This window comes from Myxine glutinosa, chromosome 1 (genome assembly GCF_964187855.1).
Source record: "Myxine glutinosa chromosome 1, kmMyxGlut1.1, whole genome shotgun sequence".
NCBI classification, from domain to species: domain Eukaryota; kingdom Metazoa; phylum Chordata; class Myxini; order Myxiniformes; family Myxinidae; genus Myxine; species Myxine glutinosa.
Window position 1 is genome coordinate 95,638,604 of NC_136261.1, and position 24,714 is coordinate 95,663,317.

At 37.5% G+C, this 24,714-nt stretch overlaps 1 protein-coding gene across 4 annotated transcripts in view; it reads left to right on the forward strand.

Moving 5' to 3' along the window:
- The window catches only part of TXNDC9 (thioredoxin domain containing 9), a 30,673-nt gene extending 26,939 nt beyond the window's left edge, over positions 1–3,734 (forward strand). For 3 of the 4 annotated variants that reach the window (XM_068115317.2, XM_078774986.1, XM_068115308.2), the window contains 5 exons: positions 96–262; positions 374–492; positions 622–772; positions 2,371–2,474; positions 3,426–3,734. In XM_068115317.2, coding sequence (XP_067971418.1) covers positions 104–262; positions 374–492; positions 622–772; positions 2,371–2,474; positions 3,426–3,522 — 630 coding nt within the window. In that variant the 5' untranslated portion in view covers positions 96–103 and the 3' untranslated portion in view covers positions 3,523–3,734. Of the gene's footprint in view, positions 1–22; positions 263–373; positions 493–621; positions 773–2,370; positions 2,475–3,425 lie in introns of all 4 variants that reach the window. The other variant, XM_078774990.1, reaches the window with a different exon arrangement.
- Positions 3,735–24,714: the final 20,980 nt, after the last annotated feature.

Consider the following 24,714-nt stretch of genomic DNA (forward strand, 5'->3'; position numbering starts at 1 on the left):
GTAAACTGATCGATTGTGATAGAGTGTGGCTCAAGCACAGGTATGATGTCAGAATTATCTGCATCTAAATTTCCTCGTGCATCTTTGTATCGCAGAAGCAGGCATGGAGGGTTTAGAACAATCTATGTTGGCAGCCACGCAGGAGATCGAGAAGACCGTGGATCAGAAACTGGCCTTGCTTGACAACTTAGATGAAGATACGCTTGAGAAGTTGCGGGAACAACGGCTGGAAGCCTTACGTCGTGCACAATCTCAGAAGCAGGTTGGAAGCTTCGTGTGAAATGTTGCAGCTTTTGTTTATTTTGCTTTGTTCACTTCCCTGAATTATCGATATCTTGCTGCTCTTTTGATTGGCGCATTTTTTTTTTTGAAGGAATTTGAGAGGAAGGGACATGGCTCGTACAGAGAAATTCCTAGCGAGCGTGACTTCTTTGCTGAATGTAAAGGAAGTAAAAATGTAGTATGTCATTTTTACAGGGATACGACCGACCGGTAAGTTTCATTCTTCAATTTTTCTAGTTCTGGGTGAAGAAACATGATTACCATGTTAAAGTTAAAATTGATTCTGATTTTGCCCTGTCATCCAGTTTAAAACACCATCCACCTGTTTCTATCAATTAGCTGTGCTATATTTGACCGGCACCTTGGCCTGCTGGCACCAAGGCACTTCAAAACAAAGTTTTTACGACTGAACGTGGAAAAGGCACCTTACCTCTGCAAAAAACTCTCTGTGCGCATCTTACCTTCGCTTTTGCTGTTTCGTGACAACAAGGTTGGTGGAAGCCTCGGCCATGAATGAAGGAAAACATCCATATTTCGACTATTAAATGAACGTTTTTATTACAGATATTGTTACCTCCGCCACCAAAGGTGGATGGAGGTTATGTTTTCACCCCTGTCCGTTTGTCTGTCTATTTGTTTGTGAACAAAATATCTGAAAAAGTTGTCGACGGATTTGGACTGAATTTGGCAGAGAGGTAGTGTATGTCACAAGGACCAAATGATTAGATTTTGGTGAAGATCAGGATTCGGATCCGGCTTGAAGAATTTTTAGTGATTCTTCACCATTGGGAGATAGGGCCAAAACGATACATATCAGGATATCTCAAAAAGTTATGGATAAAGGATATGGAACAACGTCGTCTGAAACAGCATTTGTCTGTCCGTCCGATGTATGTATGTATGTACATACGTACGTACAGTGCCTATAGAAACTGAAAGTCTACACCCACTTTCAAAAATTTCACCTTTCGTTGGCTTGTAGCCTGGAATTAAATTGCATTAAATCAGACTTTTTCTACCTTTAATTGCACATCGTAACCCATAACTTCCAAGTGAAAAAACAAATTCGACAAATTTTTTAATTTGGCAACCCAAAGAAAATAAATCAAAAATGCAAAACTAGAATTTCTTGGTTGGATAAGTGTATGTTGATATATCTATAAAATAACACCCTCCACACTCATCCATACATTGGCACCCACCTGAATCTTCCTCCACACCTGTGCCTCTGACTTACAATCCCCAGTCATTGTTCCACCCAGATACTCAAACCTATTTCCTTGTCTGATCTCCTTGTCCGCTAACCTGATATTCATTTATTTTCTCTGCTGCCCGACCCACATCACCTCCGTCGTCTCCATGCTCATTTTCAGCCCATGTTTTTCAAATTCCTCCTTTCACTCCCCAGTACTTACTGCATCTCCCACTCACTCTCCACCACAACAGCCAGGTTGTCCGCATACAATATCCTCCCCAGAATATATTTCATGTTTACCTTCATGCTTACCAGCTCCATCACCATGATAAACGTGCATGAAGCAAAATTGTGCCTACTGCTTATAAATCAAAACACCTCATCATTGGAAAATGTGAGGACAAGAATATTGACTGAATAGCACTGTAAATGGTGTAATACCATCTCCCACCTGGAGGTGGCACTGCACCATGCAAATTCACAGATAATTTGTGTCCCTCCTCCCCTATCCTGCTGCAACTGGCAAATATAAAAAAAAATCCCATATGCACCAAATGGGGCCATGTTGATCCTATGTAGCAAGTCGGCCCAGAACTGCAGCAGTAGCGCAACAAATGCGCGCGCGCACGCGCACGCACACACACACACACACACACACACACACACACACACACACACACACACACACACACACACACACACACACACACACACACACACACTAGTAAGGATAGTTTATATTAATGCATACATTAATTTCTTCCGTAATGCAAGTTCAAATGAACAAAGTGTCCGAACATAACTAGTTTGTCGGTCTTTTGTGTTTTACCAATATAACAGACCTCCTTCTTCCCTCCACTATCCTTCGCTTCTTCCTTCAAATGGGGATGCAGGTTTGTGACCGTGTGGTTGGTTTTGATGACATGGGTGGAGTGGACGATTTCCCCACAGAAGCGTTGGAGTGGCGCCTTGGGCAAGCTGGTGTAATCACATATACGTGAGTGGTACAAAGAGCTTTGGGTTGCCTTATTTGGTGTTTCTATCATAGCACATGGCTCATGTTGGTGATATTGATGTCCCAGGTTCAAATCTCATTTACTGTCACATGCGTATTGCTTAACATCACCACCATTGTTGAATGTCCTACATAGTCAGGAACACCACCATTGTTATTCATCTCATTTTCAAAACAAGGGTATATAACTTTGTCCCTTGCTTCCTGCTTCCAACATCCCTCACTTCTCCCCCCCCCCCCCCTCTCCTCCCCCCATCACCACTCAATATGGACTGCAACTCTTTTCCCTTTCCTGAGCTGCCAACTTGGGCTTGCGGAGAACCAACTCACACTCCTTACGTAGAGACTATCCTCTCTTTTCCTTGCAATTTGTCCATATCAATCATATGCTCAACAAATGTCATTAGGGGCCTCTTTGCCATTCACTTTGAGTGTGTAAAAATAAGTACATAGACACCTCACGAGCTGTCTGGAATGACCAAGTTTGGCAGGTTTCCTGCACCAAAGCTCAGGTTACCTTCCTGGTAACTTCGCCCCTCCCAGATGGGGAACCGTGCTCTCGACCTCCCACCCTATCTACTTTTTACCAAATTCCTGCCCTAACCTGCGTCAAACGTCAGGCCTGGCCAGCCATTTTCTGAACGACTTTGGCCAAGCTTCCCCTTGAACCCCACAAGAACGTGGGAATAATTGCAACCATTGAAGAAATTCCATTTTTAACACTTGTGTGACATCACCTTCTCTGTATGCCAACTGTTATCACTACATCACCTTTTATATCTCTTTGCCAACTCTTATTCCAATCTTATCCCAACCTCCTTTCTACCTATCCTAATTCCAAGCCTTAAATTGCTGCTCGTCTCTTTCCTGTCTCCTCAAACTAAAACGTATTTTATGTTTTTTGCCTACCCAACCCTTTACTTGTGCTTACAGTGGCAGTTATGGTGAACAAGTGGTATTGCAGCCAAAGACGGCCAGAAAAGGATTGCAAAGAGTTGGCCCCACTGGTTCAGATGACGAGTCTGATTAGCAGAGTAGACTGTTCATTTGCCAAATTGGATCACCATATTAGTTCGTTTCATTCCTCAACGTCTTTTGAAAAATATATTTATGTTACCTAAAATGCTTTCCAGAGTGATAGTGATCATGCCTGACCTGCATTGATATGAAGTAATTACGTGAAAGCTCAGCTCACGCATATTTTGCATGAATAATAAATGGCCCATTTGCTGGTAAATGTAACATTTCTCTCAAGAGGTTTTTTCGTATACAAAGTTAAGGCTCGTGGAAGAGCTGGAACACAGAATGGTTCAGAACAAAATGAACAGTGGAAAAAGAAGGGGGGGGGGGGGTTGTCAACAGCAGGGCCAAGGGACAAAATAGATGGAGAAGCTCAAACAAGGGAGCAGTGGGTGAACAAAATAGATACAGAAGCAAACTCTCAGGAAGGAAAGACTGGAAACTTTGGAAAATGGTGGACAGTTTGACGGGGGTAGAAAATATATTGCTGTTGGATGAGGGGTGATTATACAGCAGTCTTGAAGACCTTCAGAGAAGAATGAGATTGAGGAGAATGTGCATATTGATTCCACAAGTGGGAAAATAGAGGAACGAATGAATGAGTGGAGATGAGCAGTGATTATGGTGTGACATTTTGAGAGTTTCACCAGAAGAGGGATTTTTATCAAGGTCTGAAGAGAGGCAAGAGGCTGATGCCTGTCTATCTGAAGGGACAGGGAGGGATGCCACGGCACAGGGCGGAGTCATCAGTAAATAGATAAGAGTATTTTCCAGAGAGTCAGAGAGATCATTGATGAAGATCAGGAATAGGACTGGGCCTAAGACACTGCCTTGGTGCACTCCAGCCTTGACAGGGAGAGGATGTGTAAGGATTCTGTTGAGAGCCACATGTTGTTGGCTATGAGAGTAGATGTAGTCAGTAATCCCAGAGTTGGCCTTGGATTCCATAAGCAGACAGTTTGGAGAGAAAGGTGGGATTGCCAAACTGTATCAAAAGCACAGAGAGACGGCCCTGATTGCATGTCTGACAATGATGGCCTCAATCCATTGTTGGGAGAATAGAAGCAGCATGTCCACGGTAGAGTGACCTGGTCTGAATCTGAATTGATTGTCTGAGATAAGGAAGGATTTTACATCAACTGTGATAGCATTCTATGTCACCCAACATCCAAAACCATGATGTTTTCTACACCCGTTAATTTTTACCGTGCATTCGCGAAGCAGAAAGTGGGGTTAAGCAATTAGTTCATGTCTGTCCACAGGTCTGTCTGTCATCAATTTATGATTGAGGAACAACTTATTTAAAATCAAATTATTTTTAACACAAATAGGAGAAAAAGTGTCGTTCTACCGTACCTTGGCTCTGAATGCGTCTCGATCGCACTGGTGCAGAGAGGATTGAGATCATATTTTTTTCTCTGTCCGCCTGGCAGTCAAACAAAGTTGAAAATCATTCCAAACAGGAAACCTGCTGTTTTAAAGTAAGGTTCCGATCACCGGACAAAAACGAATGGAGCGTTTTTCATCAATTATAGACCCACCCATTTTGCATAGTTATCAGGCCTTTTCAGCCCTCACAGGCCCCTAATGTCCCATCACATCAAACAATATCAACTTTATCACCTAATGCATCCCAACGACGACAGCCCTCCATCAGGAGACGAGCGTGTATCCCTCTTCGGACTATTCATATTTTTATAGGGTATGATAAGGTGCATTAATAAATACACTATCCTGGTATATTTATCTGATTTGTAGGTACAGTGCATTCAGAACCCTTCACTTTTTTCACATTTCGTTACGTTGCAGCCTTATGCTGAAATCGTTTACATTAATTTTTTCCCTCATCAATCTACACTCAATACCCCATAATGACAAAGAGAAAACAGGATTTTAGAAAGTTTTGCAAATTTATTAAAAAGAAAAAACTGAAATATCACATTGACAGAAATATTCAAACACTTGAAATTTAGCTCAGGTGCCTCCCATTTCTCTTGATCATCTTTGAGATGTTTCTGCACCTTGACTGGAGTCCACCTGTGGTAAATTCAATTGATTGGACACGATTTGGAAAGGCACACACCTGTCTATATAAGGTCTCACAGCTGACAATGCATATCAGACCAAAAACCAAGCCATGAGGTCGAAGGAACTGCCTGCAGTGCTCAGAGACAGGATTGTGTCGAGGCACAGACTTGGGGAAGCCTACAAAAAATTTTCTGCTGCATTGAAGGTTCCCAAGAGCACAGTGGCCTCCATAATTCTTAAATGGAAGAAGTTTGGAACAACCAGGACTCTTCCGAGGGCTGGCCACCCGGCCAAACCGAGCAATCGGAGGAGAAGGGCCTTGGTAAGAGGTGACCAAGAACCCGATGGTCACTCTGGCTGACCTCCAGTGATCCTGTGTGGAGATGGGAGAAACTTCCAGAAGGACAACCATCACTGTAACACTCCACCGATCTGGGCTTCATGGCAGAGTGGCCAGACGGAAGCCTCTCCTCAGTGAAAGACACATGAAAGCCCGCTTGGAGTTGGCAAAAAAGCACCTAAAGTACTCTTAGACTGTGAGAAACAAGATTCTGTGGTCTGATGAAACCAATATTGAACTGTTTGGCTTCCGTCTGGCCACTCTGCCATAAAGCCCAGATCGGTGGAGTGTTACAGTGATGGTTGTCCTGGAAGTTTCTTCCATCTCCACACAGGATCTCTGGAGCTCAGCCAGAGTGACAATCGGGTTCTTGGTCACCTCTCTTACCAAGGCCCTTCTCCCCCGATTGCTCAGTTTGGCCGGGCGGCCAGCCCTCGGAAGAGTCCTGGTTGTTCCAAACTTTTTCCATTTAAGAATTATAGAGGCCACTGTGCTCTTGGGAACCTTCAATGCAGCACAAATTTTTTGTAGGCTTCCCCAAGTCTGTGCCTCGACACAATCCTGTCTCTGAGCTCTGCAGGCAGTTCCTTCGACCTCATGGCTTGGTTTTTGCTCTGATATGCATTGTCAGCTGTGAGACCTTATATGGACAGGTGTGTGCCTTTACAAATCATGTCCAATCAATTGAATTTATCACAGGTGGACTCCAGTCAAGGTGCAGAAACATCTCAAAGATGATCAAGAGAAATGGGAGGCACCTGAGCTAAATTTCAAGTGTCTGAATACTTATGTCAATGTGATATTTCAGTTTTTTCTTTTTAATCAACGAGCAGAAGTACCCGGTATTGCCGGGTGGGGGAGGGGGAAGGGGAGGGGAACGGGGGGGAGGGGAGGAGAGGAGGAGAGGAGGGTAGGAGAGGGGGGGAGGGGAGAAGAGGGGGGAGGGGGGGAGGAGAGGGGGAGGGGGGAAGGGGAGAGGGGAAGGGGAGAGGGTAGGGTGGTGGGGGAAGGGAGGAGGAAAGGGAGGGGGGAGGGGAGAAGAGGGGGAGGGGAGAAGAGGAGGGGGGAGAGGAAGGGGGTGGGAGGGGGGAGGGGGAGGAGGAGGGGAGAGGAGAAGAGGGGGGAGGGGAAGTGGGGGGAGTGGTATGGGGGAGGGGGAAGGGGGAGGGGGAAAAGGGAGGGGGGAGGGGGAAAAGGGAGGGGGGAGGGGGAAAAGGGAGGGGGGGGGGTAAGCGAGGGGGAGGGGGGAGGGGGGATGGGGTAGGGTGGAGGGGGAAGGGGGAGGGCCAGTCAACAATGACGTTGCAGTTCTCATGGTCGGAGAGCAGCACAACAATTGCGACATCGTCCTGCATCTTCGCAACAGCACGAAGCGGATTTTGGAGACTCAACGATCCTGTGACGCCCTCCAGTACCGGCGTTGCCGGGCGGGGGAAGGGAGACCCGTACATTCCCAACCCGTACATTCGCCCTCTCGACTCAAGCTCACTCGGACAAAAGCCTCACACAAATTACACCGTGAAGGCCCAATGGCCATGTCTGTGCCACAAATCAAGTACGTGAGGGAGTCGGCCGCACTGAATTGAAAATATATAGAACGCTCATACTCCGTGAAAAGTGAAGCCGCCGTGTCGCCATCTTGGTTAGCACGACTCGACCAACTCGCTTTGTGGCGGCGGGGATGGAACATCACGTGATCGCTCTGAGCGAATCAGCGCGCTGCTCTGCCACCGGTCAGATTCCGTGTATAATATTCCTCGCTGAAATGCGCTGAGGTAAAAATATGGTAAAAAATATTATGAAATATTTTTTTTTAGGTAGGCCATGTTCTTCCCAGGCTCAATGGCCATGTCTATGCCAAATATCAAGCACGTGAGCCTCTCTGTTTAGGAGTCTATCGGTAACATCACACACACACACACACACACACACACACACACACACACACACACACACACACACACACACACACACACACACACACACACACACACACACACACACACACACACAAACTGTGTTTTATATATATAGATTTGCAAAACTTTCTAAAATCCTGTTTTCTCTTTGTCATTATGGGGTATTGAGTGTCGGGTAGATTGATGAGGGAAAAAATGAATTTAAACGATTTCAGCATAAGGCTGCAACATATCAAAATGTGAAAAAAGTGAAGGGGTCTGAATACTTTCTGAATGCATTGTACATGTTTAATTTTGGACATGTACATTCATGTGTGGGGAGTAGGGAGATAATGGGGCTTACAGGACACCCATGTATTTAGATGAGACTTTTCCCCAAACTGCCCATTTTTTCCCTTATTACCATGACACCCCTTTCTCCTTTTACATGTAAGTGAATGGGGGAGTCCTTACTTACCCTCCAAGGACCACGCGACATTCAAAATTCCTCATTGATTCTATGAATATTTGCTCATTTTCTAATTTTTTAAACGACTCCATTCTCTTATGGAACTCATCCCCATCTAGGATATTGATAAACTTTACATTAAGCACCTTTCTCTGTGTGTTTATAAAATGATATGTTTCACGGAGGGACCTGGTCTGTCCTCCTCCCGATCCACATACCATTTTAAAATTATAATATTGTACACCGCTCCTTTCCTATGCCATCTCCAGGCATTGCAAATCGTCATTGCCGGGCACCAAAGGGGGCTCGGCAGTGACGCACGCTGAAAGAGAGTACTCAGTTTTCACTCTGGTTTCTTTCTTTCTTGTTTGTTTTCTTTCTTGTTTTCTTTCTTTCTTGTTTGTCCGGGCGATATCTCAGCCATCCTTTGAGCTAGGAAGCTGAAATTTCGGCACAATAGTGAGCAAGTCTTTTGTGAAAAACGGTATTATTTTTTTTGATTAATCAATAAATTGAGGAGTTATTTAATTATTAGCGATTAATTAAGTACTTATTTAATTAATCAAATTTCTTCTCTTCTGACCATTAACTCAGGCACCTTTTGAGTTAGGAAGCTGACATTTGGACATGCCAATGACCAGGTGATTTGGCTGCAAAGGATATTTTTGATTTATTAATTAATCGATTAATTATTTAATTATTCGATTAATGACAATTACAATTTTTTTTTTAAAGTTACAGATTCTGATGAAATAGTGGTAGTTTATGTGTTCTCTGACCAAATTGATTAATAATTTAATTTTTTTATGATGATTATTTATTTATTTTCATTATTAATCATTTATTTATTTTCTTTCTCATTTGGCCAATATCTCAGGCACCTTTTGAGCTGGGAAGCTAATATTTGGACATGAGTGACCAAGTGATGTGGCTATCAAGGATATTTTTGATTTATTGATTAATCATTTAATCGATTTATTATTTATTGATTAATCGATTAATTATTTATTGAGTAATCAATTAATTATTTAATTTTTTATTAATGACTTATTTAATTAAATTTCTGAAAGATACATCTTCGGATGAAGCACTACTGGTTTCGTTATGCTATTAGCCAATTGATTATGAAAATTTTTGTGATAATCTTTTATTGATTTTAATTATACAATTAATCAATCAATTAGTGTACACCTCTCCTTCCCAATGCAGCCTCAATGAGCTGCACTGCGGTATTGCCGGGCGCCCCGGCAATGCCGCTCTGTAGGATATTTAATTATTTGGCATGGGGGCGGTGTACTTTGAATGTATGTGTACTTGTTTATTATCCGGTTGATAACCATCAAAGTTCTCACTCCACTCTAATATATTTTTCTTCCCGCCCTCCATTACCCCACTTAACAAATGAATACGTTTATCAGTCTTGAGGACCTTCTGACCAGTGATCCTCTCAACCTCTCGGATCTGGTATTTCTCACACTCATTATGTTTTCCATTTATATACCAAGGTTGATTACACCTCCACCCTTTAGTCTGGTTAATACTTGGTTCTATCATTTATTTTTTTATAAAAAAGGCGGCGGTAGCCCTTAAAATCCCTAACCCCATTATCTTATCACTTATATATGGATGGTTGTTGTTTAATTTCTTATCAGTTTTGTTTTTTGTAATTCTTGTGAGTAAAATGAACCCAAGATTTCTTCCCCATTCATATCATATAATTTGTAAGTCCAAGGGACTGTATCCATTACATCAACAATTTTAAATAATTCATTAGTCCATCTCTTTGTATAACCTTTCTCAAAATGGCTTTTCCATCTGTATATTCTTACAATATCACCAACTTTGAACTTGGGCTTTCTCAAATTAATCTCCTTTTCATATTCTAATTTTGTAAATGTTTCTGATGGTTTTGATTTTGTTGATGAATGAACTGTATTATTGTAATTATCTACAATATTCTGGATTAAATATACCCATTGTTGAGAACCGAATTGTGTGAATTTTTAAATATAGTTTCTCTTTCAAAGTGCGATTAAAACGCTCAATAACAACTGCCTTTCTTTCATTAAAGGTGCTGTATAATTTAATATTCTCCCCCTTAAGAAATTTCATAAATATTTTGTTATAGAACTCTGTTCCCTCGTCAGTCCATAACTTCTTTGGTTTTCTTTTACTTTTACTAAATATTCCACTGAAAGCTAACATAAGAGTATTACCCCTTTTGTTTTTCAAAGGAACAACCCAGGCAAATCTACTCCTCAAATCAATAACGGTTAAAGCATACCTGTATCCCTTATCATTATTTAGTTCGATTAAATCAGCGGACCATATGTGGTCGGTGTATTTAGAATACACTTTACTTCTTTTAAACTTTGTGATTATAGGTTTATGTAATTCATTAGCCAAAAGCTCCTCAGTCTTGATGACATCATTGGAGTTTAATAGTTTTTTGGGGAATAACCAAGACCAAGTTTCAATTTAGCACTTATCATTTTTTTCACAATAAACCGATCAACTTTCTCTCTCAATGTAGGATTTCGTATCAAAGACAAATTATACAACATTTCTCTGTCTGCTTCATGTTTTTCATCCAATATAGTGGTATTCCCATAAGCAATATCATGCTTCATACACACTTCATCAACCCTATTTATAGGTTGAGACCAAGGTTTAGGATTGTCAGCCTCATCTAATCTTTTATCCAAGTTTGTTCCTGGACCACAGAAAGAATACCCTGGAAGGTGTAATTCCCCTGGAATTCCAGTTGTTGTAAATTTACTTCCTGACAGAAACTTTTGTATGTCTCCTCCACTTTTAGGAGAGATGAATTGGCACTTTTTAGAGCCACACACTTGACATATTCCTTTTTGATAAACTCTATTATTTTTAGCTTTAACATAAGAGATATTTTTAGATTTAGTTTTCTTTTTACATTTGAGACAATAACTCATATTTATTTATCAGAAAAATTCCAACAAAGTATCAAAACCTTTTTGGTTTTTAACATAAACATTTCTATCTTTATTTTTAAAACATAAAGAATCCTAAGGAATGCCTTCACTCTCTCCTCCATTTATTTACAAATAAAACTAACTAAAGTCAATAACACCAACATCATCAACCACATAATCTTTTCCTTCTTCTTCTTCTTCACCACTTTCTCGTTTAAATCTCCTCGCTGAACTCATCTCAACCATTTTTAAAATCATTATCTTAGTAAGAGTCGTTAATTCTTTATTTTCCTCTTCGGTGCGTTGAGATTGATTTATTTGCTGTAATACACTCAATCTTTTACGAATCTCACTGATTTCCATCTTTTTATATTTTTCCTCCCTCTCTCTTTGCTCCTTTTTCTCCCTCTCCTCCTTCTCCTTTTTCTCCCTTTTCTCCCTCTCTTCCTTCTCCTTTTTCTCCCTTTCCTCCTTCTCCTTTTTCTTCCTTTCCTCCCTCTCTTCCTTCTCTCTTTTCTCCCTTTCCTCCCTCTCCTTTTTCTCCCTTTCCTCCTCCTTTTTCTCCCTTTCCTCCTTCTCCTTTTTCTACCTTTCCTCCTCCTTTTTCGCCCTTTCCTCCTTCTCCTTTTTCTCCCTTTCCTCCTTCTCCTTTTTCTCCCTTTCCTCCTTCTCTCCCTTTCCTCCCTCTCTTCTTCAACTCCTTCCTCATCCCTTGCTACCCTTGAGTTTGAGCCCCAAAGAATATTATACATATACTCATCTGGATTTTGAGATATTCTTGTATCAATAATTATTTTTCTCATAATAGGATACCAATAAGATTTGTTGACGATTTCTAAAAGAGTTTTATATTTCATAACTTTGAGAAGTTCATTTTTATTTAATACTTTAAACAAGTCTCTATTTGTGGGTTTAACAATATCAGTATAAGGCCAGTTTTTTATGACAAAATTCCCATTTATATGCTCCACATCATAAGGTATGTAATACCGAGCACCCTTTTCTTGTAGGTATCCTTGAATACAAAAATTATAATTCTCTTGTAGTCTTCTTCCTGCCATTTATGTATCAGAAATATATGTGAGATTAATATTATGACAGGTAATACCACCCCATCTTCCCACTACCAAATCGGTTTGTATTCCTCGGCTTTCTATCCTAATCTCATTACCTTCCTTCTTTGTCATGCTAACCATCGCTATACTATCATATATTTTTCTTTTCTTAAAATCATGTATTTGTTGTTTACTGATTGTACTTCCACATAAATCCTTATCCTCGCCAAGCGGATAATATTCTTCTTTACGAGACTGATTCAAATCATGTAGGTCTTCTAAGTTTATTGAAAAATACCAATTATACCCTAAATCAGGCATATCATACCCCCATTTATTAATTCGCATATTAACTATATGTCCTTCTTTATAAAATTCAATTGTAAGCAGGTAGTTAAATTCAATGAGGAAAGGTGTATGGTCAGTATAACCAGGTGTTGTGGTTGTAAATTTTACTTGTTTAACAAAACATGCTGTTTTCTTTAAAAATATATATTGTGATAAATCACTGAATCTAATTAAGTCATTCGCATCTGTAGGGTTTGGATAATTGATTAATTTATAAGTATTCTTCATATTAATATTTTTACTTATACTATATTTTTGTCGTTCAGCCTGTGCCTTTGTATAATAATTTGATAAATCAATATCCTGAGAGGATTTTCCAAAGATAGAACCATCTTTTCCAACATAAGTAATTTATATTAGATTAAAAATGATATCATAAAAATTTTCATTATTGTTGAGTTGAAATAATACATATAAACATAATTGACCACAACATTTAGAATTAATTTCTTGAACTTGAAATGTTTGATAAACACCATTCTGTAAGAATTGTATTACTTCAACAGGTGGTGGCATACCATAACTATCAAAATAATATTTATCCTGACTATTATGAATACAAACCCAATGAGAACCATTCTGTGTGTCTAAATTCATAATAATATTCTTTGTATTCTTATTTATATGTATTAATTCATCTCTCATACAAATAACCACATTATCAATTTTTAGTGTTTTACAATACTCAGCTAGTTCTATATTTGACGTTGTATTCTTTCCAAATTGTTTAAACCATTTATCCATTTATTTATGAGAAAGATACAATCCATTACCCCGTTTAGTTAGTTTAACACCCGCTTGAGCGATAGAGGCAAGCATATCTCCAACCAACAATCTAGCTTTATCAGGTAGACTTTCAAGTTTTTGAGCAATATCTACAATTACACCACTTCCACTAATTTGTTTCTCCAACTCCTTGTTATGTCTTTCCAATTATTTTTGAGCTTTTAGTTGTGCCTTCCTTTCGTTAGCAGTTTTTACCGCTGCTGAAATACCACCAGTCAATGCTCCCGCCGCACTTAAACCAGCAAATAAAGGAATTAGAAACGGGAGAAATCCTCCTCTTGACTCGTCTATTGAATATTTCTTTAACATAGGTTTTGTCATTTTAATTTTAAGTGAACCAGTATCATTTAGTGTTTTTACTTGTGTGTGTGTGAGTAAAACATCAATTCTTACAGCTCCTTTTCATTGAATTGTATTAACATTAATAATACAAGGCTTTTGATTTTGAATACAAGATGTTAATTTATTAAGATTGATTTGATTAACATATACCCCTACCATTTATTTATGAGAAAAAACCTATGTGATATTAATCATAACACCATTATCTGTATTAATCTGTAATTCTGTTTCCTCCAAAAGCAAACAATAAGCATCAACTTCTTCATTCTCTCCTCTTTCAATGTATAGAGAAGTATCCACTCTATTAGACTTTATAGTTTCCTTTTGAGAACTCAGGTCAATTGTGTAGATTGTATAAAGTTTTTGAAACGCAACCATATCTAAAATAGGGTTATTATTACCATTACTTTCACACACCTTTTGGTAAGACTTGTAGGCTTCCGCATAATCATTTTTTCCCAATCAATTTCCAATCTATCTCGTGGATAAAATGTTCCATCAAGAGAAACCCGAAGTTGTTTCACCTTAGCATTATCACACAGCGCATTATTCTTATTAGTACCGTCCTCCCCATCTGGTTTTTAAAAAATGAGCCAGAGGTATCGGGGCTTTCCTTGAAGAACACCTAAATTCCAGGTGTAGGTAGTGTGTTCCAGTTTAACGTGTTGACATCTTCTTTTAAGGTATGATACATTTAGTGGGGTCTTTGAGTTAAGTCTTCTATTTAACATCTCTTCCGTTTTAAGATTAGGAGTATATTCACTGATATACCAACACAAATCATTAATAACAAATTTATTGTTGTCTCCAAAAGCATTTTCAACCCCAAAAAGCAACCTATTTACATTATCATTCCTTTGTAGTTGAAATCTAATTTTAAGACCATACAAAACTTTATCATAATCACAAAATCCAAATATACCTTTCAGAGGTACTGCTACAGTAAAGCTATTCTCTGGTTTTGTGTCATCATTATACATTGCCTTCCTTTGACTATAACCAGGGTCTGTGTTTGTACCCGTTGACATATCAGGAATAAAACCTTCAACAGCTCCCTTACCCATTCTATCACTAAACGAATATAGTGTAAATTTCATCATTTCAGATGTAGCAGAGACATAATCAACCGCTTCAACCTCTTGTGTTCCAATATACAGGCGAACACTATCAAACATTTTCCAGAAGAAATCATTTACGAGTGTAGCATTAGTATTATTCGCAGCCTTAGTGAATTTAAATTTACACAACAAGAAACTATCAGCTATATTCAAGTAAGTTTGTTGATTATTTATTTCAAAACTTTTTGTTCCGTTTGAATTCCAGTCTGTTCCTGTTATAGCATTTACCTTAAAATAGTCTTCCTTTTTAGTGGAGTTTGAAATGATAATCGTATCATCCAAATCATAGATACTATCAATCGCTTCCATACTTGTATTTATATCGCATTAAAATTGTTGAAACCCTGACCCAAGTATTTTAATGATTTTTTGTCGTTCTTGTGAAGATAGTTGAGTTTTACATTTTTTTTTTTCTTTGATTGCTTGTAATTTATGAGACTCCTTTTGAGCATCTTTTATACTCTTTATAGCACCCGCAACTGAGCCCACGGCAGAAGCAGTTGAACCAATTAGGTCTTTATGTTTAAGAATGGTTGAACCAATACCCATTAGAGTATCAATTATCCCATCTCCTTTATTTCTAAATTGATGTCCCACACCCCGTTGTCTCTTTGGTTTATAGTATCCTTTACCCACATACCTTGTATAGTATGGTGAAAGGAACATCCCATCCCCTGTAATTACTTTATATTTTCCCAACTCGTGTTTTCTCACAATAACCATTATTTATTTATTGAAAAACTTCATGTAGGTGAATTCTGATGGATATAATTTCTTCATTAAAGGAGATCATACGATTATCTTGGTCGGTTATCCTAAAATTTACTCTGTATATGGTTTTTCCTGACACAGGTAAATAGACAAGATTTTTTGGTTCCATATTAAATTTATAACCAATCGGGGTTGAGTATGCACTGAATGAAAATATTGTATTTGTTCTTATTCCATAGTTATAAGCACCATCAATCAAATCGCAATGAATTAATACTGAATTTATACCGGAGGATATTTGAATGACATTATCACTGTAAATCGTCCCGTTAGTTTCAATCTTTTTTGAAGAGAAACCCAATAGCTCTCTGAACGAATTTTCAATGGTGAAATCAACTTTATAATTATTTTTAAGTTTAATAGTTGATTTTGAAGTGTGTTTTTGAATATCTATTGCCATATTTTTTGGTTCATCACCTTGTTCTTTCATAAGGCGAGAGACCTCAGAAGATATTTGAGAAATCTCGTAAGCTCCGGGTGAAACGGTTATAGTTTTATATCCACTTCCTGGATTATAACTAAACTTGTTGTTTTTCTCTGTGATATTAAACAAGGTATTATACGTCTCCATTGACAACAAAGATGCCTCATATGAGGTAAGGGGGTCAAGTTGTAGTGGGTAAGGGTCCAAGATGCTGTGTAATCACTCGTAAAATTAAAACTAAGAATTGTGCTTCTCATCTTATTTAATATCTAATAAAATATCTTTGTATTGACATTTATTAATTCTTTTCATATTCATCAACTGGTCTAAAATGGCGGATGTTTCATTAAAACAATTGTTGTTTCCAGCCTTCTTACTAGCTAACAACAATAATAGCCTATTAACTAATTGTGATGGGTCATTTGGAAGAAAACTAACACCCGAACCAAGCTTACTTAAAGCATCAATAATATGTTTCTCCTCATTTTTCTTACTTTTACCAGCAACAGAAACTCTATAATCAAGTGCGTTTAGTAAATCAATATACAGTGATCCCTCGTTTATCGCGGGGGTTACGTTCCAGAACCCCCCGCGATAGACGAAAATCCGCGAAGTAGCGACCATATTTTTATTTTATTATTTATATATATTTTAAAGCTTTATGACCCTCCCCACACTCTTATTAACCTTTCCCATACTCTTATAAACACTTCCTATACTCTTAAACACTTTTTACACTCTTAAACATACGTAATTTTAACAACATATAAAATTCTAATGGGTACTCACCATTGAAGATACTGTAGCTACCCATAGGTCCCCCAAGCAAGACCAGCATCAGAATCTCCTTGCTCCAGCCGGTGACGTCACCGGCGGGGATCCCCGGCACGAGAGTGGCTGGTCACGTGACCGCTAAAGCGTGCCGCGCTTTGCGGGTATAATCAGCTACACCTGTTGATCACGTGACCACCGAAGCACGCCACGCTTGAGAGGCGTGGCTTTCGGTTTCTGGTTGTGCTTTATAATGCAGCCCGATAAACGGGCTTTTCAGTGTTCCCGAGTTGGTTTTGAGAATAAATATCTTCTCGGACGAGTTTGTGTCTTGCCCGTCATTTCGTCCGTATCAAGCAAGAGCCCCGGCTCTTCAATACTACAACTTGCGTGATGAAGATGATGATGAATTAGCTGTGCAGTACTGATGACGATGAAGGTGATGACGATGATGAATGTACTGCACAGCCAGAAAGAGCATTACAGTTACCCATTACGTGGGTAACTAGCGCAAGTGGAAGCTGCCGCATCTGCGTTTTCCATACGCACGACTCTTTGTCTACCCTTCTACTGTACACTATGTACAGTATTTTATTTCTTGTAATATGTTTTAATTACTGTATTTTTCTTATTTCTTTACGTTTTTTAATTTTTTAGGCTAGAAAATGCTTATTTTACCACAAAAATATTTAAAATAATAGTATATAAAAATACATTTATACCGCAAAATCCCGCGATATAGTGAAAAATCGGCGATATAATTTTACATATACTAGCGAGAAAAACCCGCGATGTACCGAAGCCGCGAAAAGTGAACCGCGATATAGCGAGGGATGACTGTATACCCTATCTTCCTCTCTTTCCATATCAAGTGGTTCCTCAAAATATTTTGAACCGCTGAATCCGGAGTTTGTTAGAAGAAACATTAATCTTGGAGTTAATTCAACATTTGGTTGAGCAGAACTTAAGAACACCAATTTATCATTAAATATCAATAACTTTTCTTTCACAAGATGGAACTGTGCTGGTTCTTCTGTTGGAATGAGACCTGCTCTGGTTTTTGAACCCGCCGAATACTCATTGTTTTTAAGAGCTTCCACAACATTATTAGGGGGTTGATTTACCTCCTCAAGTTTCCGAAATAATCCCTCGTCATCATATTCTAATTCAACAAGTTCTTGCTCTGTCATTTGACTAAAATCTTTGATCATTTGAAGTTTTTTTTGAGTAAATTCTACCGTGGGGACTGTAGGTGAGTGTTGAGTTTTCAAAAATGGTTTAAAGAATTTCTCTTGTTTTCTTTCAAAGACTTCTTCGCCAGTCAGTTTTTGTCTCCGTTTCTTCTTTATCCCTTCCTGTTGTTTAACAACTTTTGAACCTAATTGTTGATGTTCCTTAAACTTTCTTGCTCTTTCTTCGGCATTCATTTAGTATTGAAAAATATCATTTAATGAATTGTAAAGGTCAATGGGAAAATTTTCCTTTTCTTCATCATTATAGTAAATGTGTTGAAATAAATCCTTTTCTTTAAATATTTCATCAAATTCTTTATTGGTATTAATACGAGTTGTTATTTCTTCTTCACTAATACTTGTATCTCTGCTTTTCATACGTTTGCGTTGAGTCTCCTCATCGATATCAAAACCGAATGATAAAATCTTAACTCCATCACCACACAATTGTTTAATAATTTGTCTCATTCCTTCAGGATTACTTTCTAAAATCCCAAGACCATTAGATTTTACTTTATTTAACTCACTCTTACAATGTGAATATTTTGTAGAACCAAGAGAGACCTCCTCAAATATTTGACCTTCGTTCCTCAATCGCATATGTTCCTCCATTGAAATGTAGTAATAATCTTTCCCTTCTACTTCTGGTCGCTTTGTTCTGGTTGTAGTACTCACAAAACGAATCATAGGGTGTTTTAAAAAAAAACTTACAATCTTTTCATTTTTACTATTCAAGAGTTTAGATTTATGAAAGTTCTTTCCTGAAGCAGATTTACCCACAAGATTAATAATAATAGTTATCATTTATATATGTAATTATGTTTAAAATAAAAATACATCCTTTAATATCTCATCTTGTTTCACAACAATATATTTATATTTTCCAATCGTGTGTTTCATATAATTTTCAAATTCTTTTTTACTACATAACGTAGAGCAATTATCTCTCCAAAAATTATTTACATCTATTGAATTTAACTTAAATAAAATAAAAGTATTGGCATTGTTTCTTATTGAGCATCGAGGGAGTTGAAAATATGACTGACTAAGATAAATACAATTACAAGAAGAATGTCTCCCTCTTGTATAGTAGCTATCCATTACTGTTTGGTTTCTCTCATTAACACAATCATCAAAGATAACGAGGTTCTTTTTTGATTTATCTAAATCTTGAGGTGAAGGTATATCATCTGTATTATCACTGAGAATACAAGTTATGGGTTTTGATTTTGATTTCTGTGTATCACAAAATAGTTGTATTACATCCTCACTGTTGTAATCATTTAGTTTGTTTTGAAGTTTAAATAAACCGATAATGTCTTCCTTTTTAAGACCCGCATTAAAACCTTGTGATAGTAGTTGATACTCAGGTTGAAAACTTGACTTCGTAAAAATTATTAAATTATCATCATCTAAAAAGTTGGGGGTAAGGAGCATCTTTAAAAGCAAACAGGTTTTCCCACATCCGCTTGAACCAACTATTAGACATCTCAATGAATTTGGAATGTTTTTATAGTTATTAAATTTTATCTTATTTTCCCAAACGGGTAAAAAATCATTCATTTATATATTTGGAAAACAAGTCATCTAACTTTTTTTGAGCTATTTTAGAAACTCTATATTTTATCCTGAGTTCGGGTTTAATTTCAAAATAATTCATTATTTTATTTATATAGTATCTTGTATTAACATTTCCATTAAAATTATTTTGAATAATAAATATCATTAAACCCTTATACATTTCCTCAATACAAATAGTCTCTTCCCTTGAAAGAAATGGTGTATTATCATCACAATACTTAACATTCATCTCTCTTATTAATCTTGTAAAGGAATTCATTTTTGGTTCTAATTTAAAAGAGTTATATATTTTTTTATTTTTTTTATTATCATTAATTAAAATTAAATCACAGAAAATACATTGTTTATATGAACCCTCATTATTAAGCCCTATTCTATCACAAGCCGGACAATTCTCTAATTTATCATATGGAGAGTCTGGAAATTCTAAATATCCTTCAGAACTTATCATATTTATATGGTAAATTTTTACTTAAACTAAACGCAAGTTTATTAGCCAATAAATACAATGTTTCAAAGCACAAAAGACAAATTTCAATCAATCTCTACCTCGGTGGAAGATATAGAAAAATATGTCAAAGATGTTAAATTAAACAAAGATAAATATGGAAATTTTTGGGTAAAACCAGTTATGGAAAATAACATGAGTCCCTCTATTTCATTTAAAGGAAGAGCCTATCCTGTAAAGTCATCACTCAAGGTAAGTCTTACAAAAGTATCTCCACTTCTACTGGCTATTCTGACAAGACTAGAATCTAAAATTGATCCTGAGGCTTTAAAGATGTATGATAAGACCATCGACAATTCTCGTGGAGACATTTGTATATACCTTAATAAACCCAAAGGTATTGAAATAAATAAAGATGTAAATATTTCTGGGACTTTGTCTCTCAGAACACTTATTATTCATGATTATTTGAAAATTACATTCAATTTGAGTCATGTTGTAGTTGATTCTGTAATTGAAAGAAAGTGTATTGATATAAATGGAAATTGTGTTTCTTACTAATTAATAATAATAATAATAATAATTCATTTATTTTGTATAGCGCTTTTCCAGAAGCCCAAAGGCGCTTTGACAGAGTGGAAAACATAATGCATAACAATACATGAAAACAACAATTGCAAAAAGTCGAATCAAAAGGGAAATATTTAAAGCAAAAGGAGGGAGAAGGAGAAGAGATAGTCAGGGGTTAAATGCTGTGGGTTGAATGTTGAATGCAGTGTTGAACAGGTGGGTCTTTAGTGATGTTTTGAATGTGGTGAGTGAGGAGGATTCTCTGATGGTGTGAGGTAGTGAGTTCCAGAGGGTGGGAGCAGCGATGGAGAAGGCCCTGTCCCCCCAGGATCTGAATTTGGTCCGGATGGAGGGGGTCAGGAGGTTGGTACCAGCAGAGCGGAGGTTGCGGGTGGGAGTGTGTCTGGAGAGGAGGTCAGCCAGGTAGGATGGGGCCAGGTTATGGAGGGCTTTGTATGTCAAGAGGAGGATTTTGTACTGGATTCTCTGGGGGATGGGGAGCCAGTGAAGCTTGTAAAGGACGGGGGTGATGTGGTCACGGGTCCGGGAATGGGTGAGTAGACGGGCAGTGGAGTTCTGAATGTATTGGAGTTTATTGGTGATTTTTGAGGGTGAACCATAGAGGAGGCTATTGCAGTAGTCCAGACGGGAGGTGATGAAGGCGTGGATGAGGGTTTCTGCAGCCGTGGAGGAGAGGGATGAGCGGAGACGGGCAATGTTTTTCAGGTGAAAGAAGGCTGACTTTGTGATCTGTTTAGTGTATTTGTCGAAGGAAAGGGTTTGGTCAAAGATGACGCCAAGATTCCGGATGTGAGGGGAGGTGGATACTGGGATACCGTCGATGTTGAGGGCAAAGTTATGGGTGGATTTTGTGAGCGTTTTTGGGCCAATGATGATTATTTCAGATTTATCACAGTTAAGCTTGAGGAAGTTGATTTGAAGCCAGGATTTTATTTCAGTGATGCAGTTTGTCAGGATAGAGTGGGTGTCGGTGGAGACGGACTTGGTGGAGATGAAAAGCTGGATGTTATCGGCGAAGCAGTGGAATTGGAGACCATGACGGCGGATTAAGTGACCGAGGGGGGACAGGTAAAGGATGAAGAGGAGGGGGCCAAGAACTGAACCTTGGGGGACACCTTGGGGGAGGGGAGCAGTGGGGGTGAGTTAATAATTAAATGAGTAGTTATTCCGAAGAAGACTTTTTCAGTGATTCTGAATTTGATACTGAGAGCCTCAGATCAGAAGAAAGCTTTAGTATCTGTTCAGATGATAGTTATGAGAGTAGTTTTATTGATGATTCCGATTACTATATAGAGTTTAGTGATGGAGAAATATGAAGTTTTTTCACTGTATAAATAGCATGAATTCTGGTTATTGTTCCGCCTGTGATAAACAGTACAATCGATATGATACTCATATCAGGACCATTAAACATGCTATCAATACATCTGATAAGAGTAAAAATATGATAAGATGTGAACCTTGTAATAAGCTAATTAGAGTACTTGATAAAAGGAAACATAAACAAACAAAGCACCATTTAGATAATGTTCTTAACAGTTATAAAGAAGAAGAGATGGAACATTGTGATCTTTGTGATAAGGATATGAAGAAGACTAGTTATAGATATCACATCCTAACCAAGATTCATATGAATAAGTTGCCCAAAATTTAATTGAGTTTCCTGACTCTTGTTTTCAATTTTTTCATGTTTTATTTTAAGTAAAAGATAACTAGTAAATAGTGAAGTTTTTTTACTCTATAAATATGATGAATTCTACTTACTGTGAGAGTTGTGAGCAGAACTACAAACATATCAATAAACATTATAAAACACAAAAACATTTAAAGAGTAAAGATAATAAGTATTGTAAGATTTGTAAGACATGGGTTCTGAGAAGTGGGTATGATCAACACTTAGATACTCAAAAACATTTGAAGAATCTCAAACCAAAGGTTCTTCCAAAGGTCTATTGTGAGCGCTGTCAACACTACATCCTCAAGAAGGATTGGAAGCGTCATGAGAAGACAAAGAAACACCAAGTTCCATATTATGAGATTGAAAATTTAGATGGTGCTTTCAAAGGAAATATTAAAATTAGATTGTTCCGTTTCAAAGATCCAGTCCCCCGTTCTCTGGGAGCTGCTGTTGATCTTACAAAGGAAGGAATAGATGATCAGATTGATGAGACTATATCTGAAATGGGAAGTTGTAAATATTATTTGGGGGCTAAATTGGTTCTTCGTAAAAAGGAAGATCCACCATTTAACTTTTACCTACATACAACAACTTATATGGTACTTAATAAGAATGATTATGATAGAAATAAAGAACAGGTCTTTAATGAGCTTAAATATAGTGAATTTGATATTGATGATCTTATTGTCGGAAGCGGTCTCACTGTAGAAAAGGTTCTGTTTGTTGATGTTCACATTTTTAAATCTGATCCACTACAAGCAAGATCATATATTCAACTTCCTAAAATCATCAAAGATAAAAATGCTATAGTAAATATTCAGAATGCTGATAACAAGTGTTTCTTGTGGTCTGTACTAGCATATCTACATCCAGCAAAAGAACATGCTGAAAGAGTAAGCAATTATATGAAATATGAAAATGAATTGAATATGAAAAATTTGAAATTTCCAATGACTCTTAATAATATTCCAAAGTTTGAAAAGTTAAATAATATTTCTATAAATGTCTATGGGTTGACTGAAAAGAATAAAGTGCAGATTTTACAAATCTCAGATGATGAGAAAGAAAAACATGTTGATCTCTTATATTTCCGATCTGGTGAAATTGAACATTATGCTTATATCAAGAACTTTTCAAGATTAATTAAATCACAAGTCTATTCTAGAAAATGTAAAGTTTATCCATGTCGTCGGTGTTTGAATACATTTCATTCACAGGAGAGATTGGATACTCATAAACAATATTGTTCAAATGAGAAAGCAAGTCATTACACTTCCAAAGCCTGGTTCTAAAATTTCATTCAAAGATCAAAATAAAACAATTAAACATCCTTTTGTGATATATGCTGATTTTGAGAGTATCTTGGAGAAAATAGCAACAGCGGCTCCAGATCCAAAAGAATCATACACAAATAAGTATCAAAAACATACTCCTTGCGGATTTTGTTATTATATCAAATCATCCGTTGGTGGTGAATATAACAAGTTAGAGGAGTATAGAGGCTCAAATGCCCCAGAGGAGTTTGTGAAAGGACTAGAAAAAGACTGTGTTCGATTAACCACGATAATGAGAGAAACCAATAAACCAATGTACTTGATGAGTGAAGAGAAAAGGAAATTTAGAAAAAACAATGTCTGTCATATTTGTGAGGAGAAAATTGGCGAAAGCCTAAAGGTTAGAGATCATTGCCATCTCACTGGTAAATATAGAGGTCCGGCTCATCAAAGTTGTAATATTAATTATAAACTCCCCTCGTTCATTCCTGTCTTTCTTCATAACAACGCTCATTATGATACACACTTGTTTATTAAAGAGTTGTCAAAGACTCCTGGGAGTATCAGTGCTATTCCAAGTACAGATCAAAAATACATCTCCTTTACAAAAATCATTCCAACAAGACCAACTACAAGAATTCGATTCTTGGATACATATAAATTCATGGCTAGTCCTCTTGCTAACCTAGTTAAAAATTTGAAAAAATTTCCATGTTTGGAGAGTAATTATGAGGATACGGAACTCCTAACACAAAAGGGAATTTACCCGTACGACTATATGGATTCATTTAAAAGATTTGATGAAAAGAAACTTCCTCCAAAAGAAGATTTTTATAATATTCTAAATAATAGCAATGTTTCAGATGATGATTATGTACATGCTCAAAATGTTTGGAAAAAATACAATATCAATAATATGGGTGATTATCATGATCTCTATCTCAAGACTGATGTCCTTCTTCTAGCAGATGTATTCGAAGCATTTAGATCCGTGTGTCTTTCTCGATATGGCTTGGACCCTGCTCATTATTTCACAGCACCGGGTCTTGCTTGGAGTGCTATGTTAAAAATGACTAAACAAGATTTGGATTTGATAA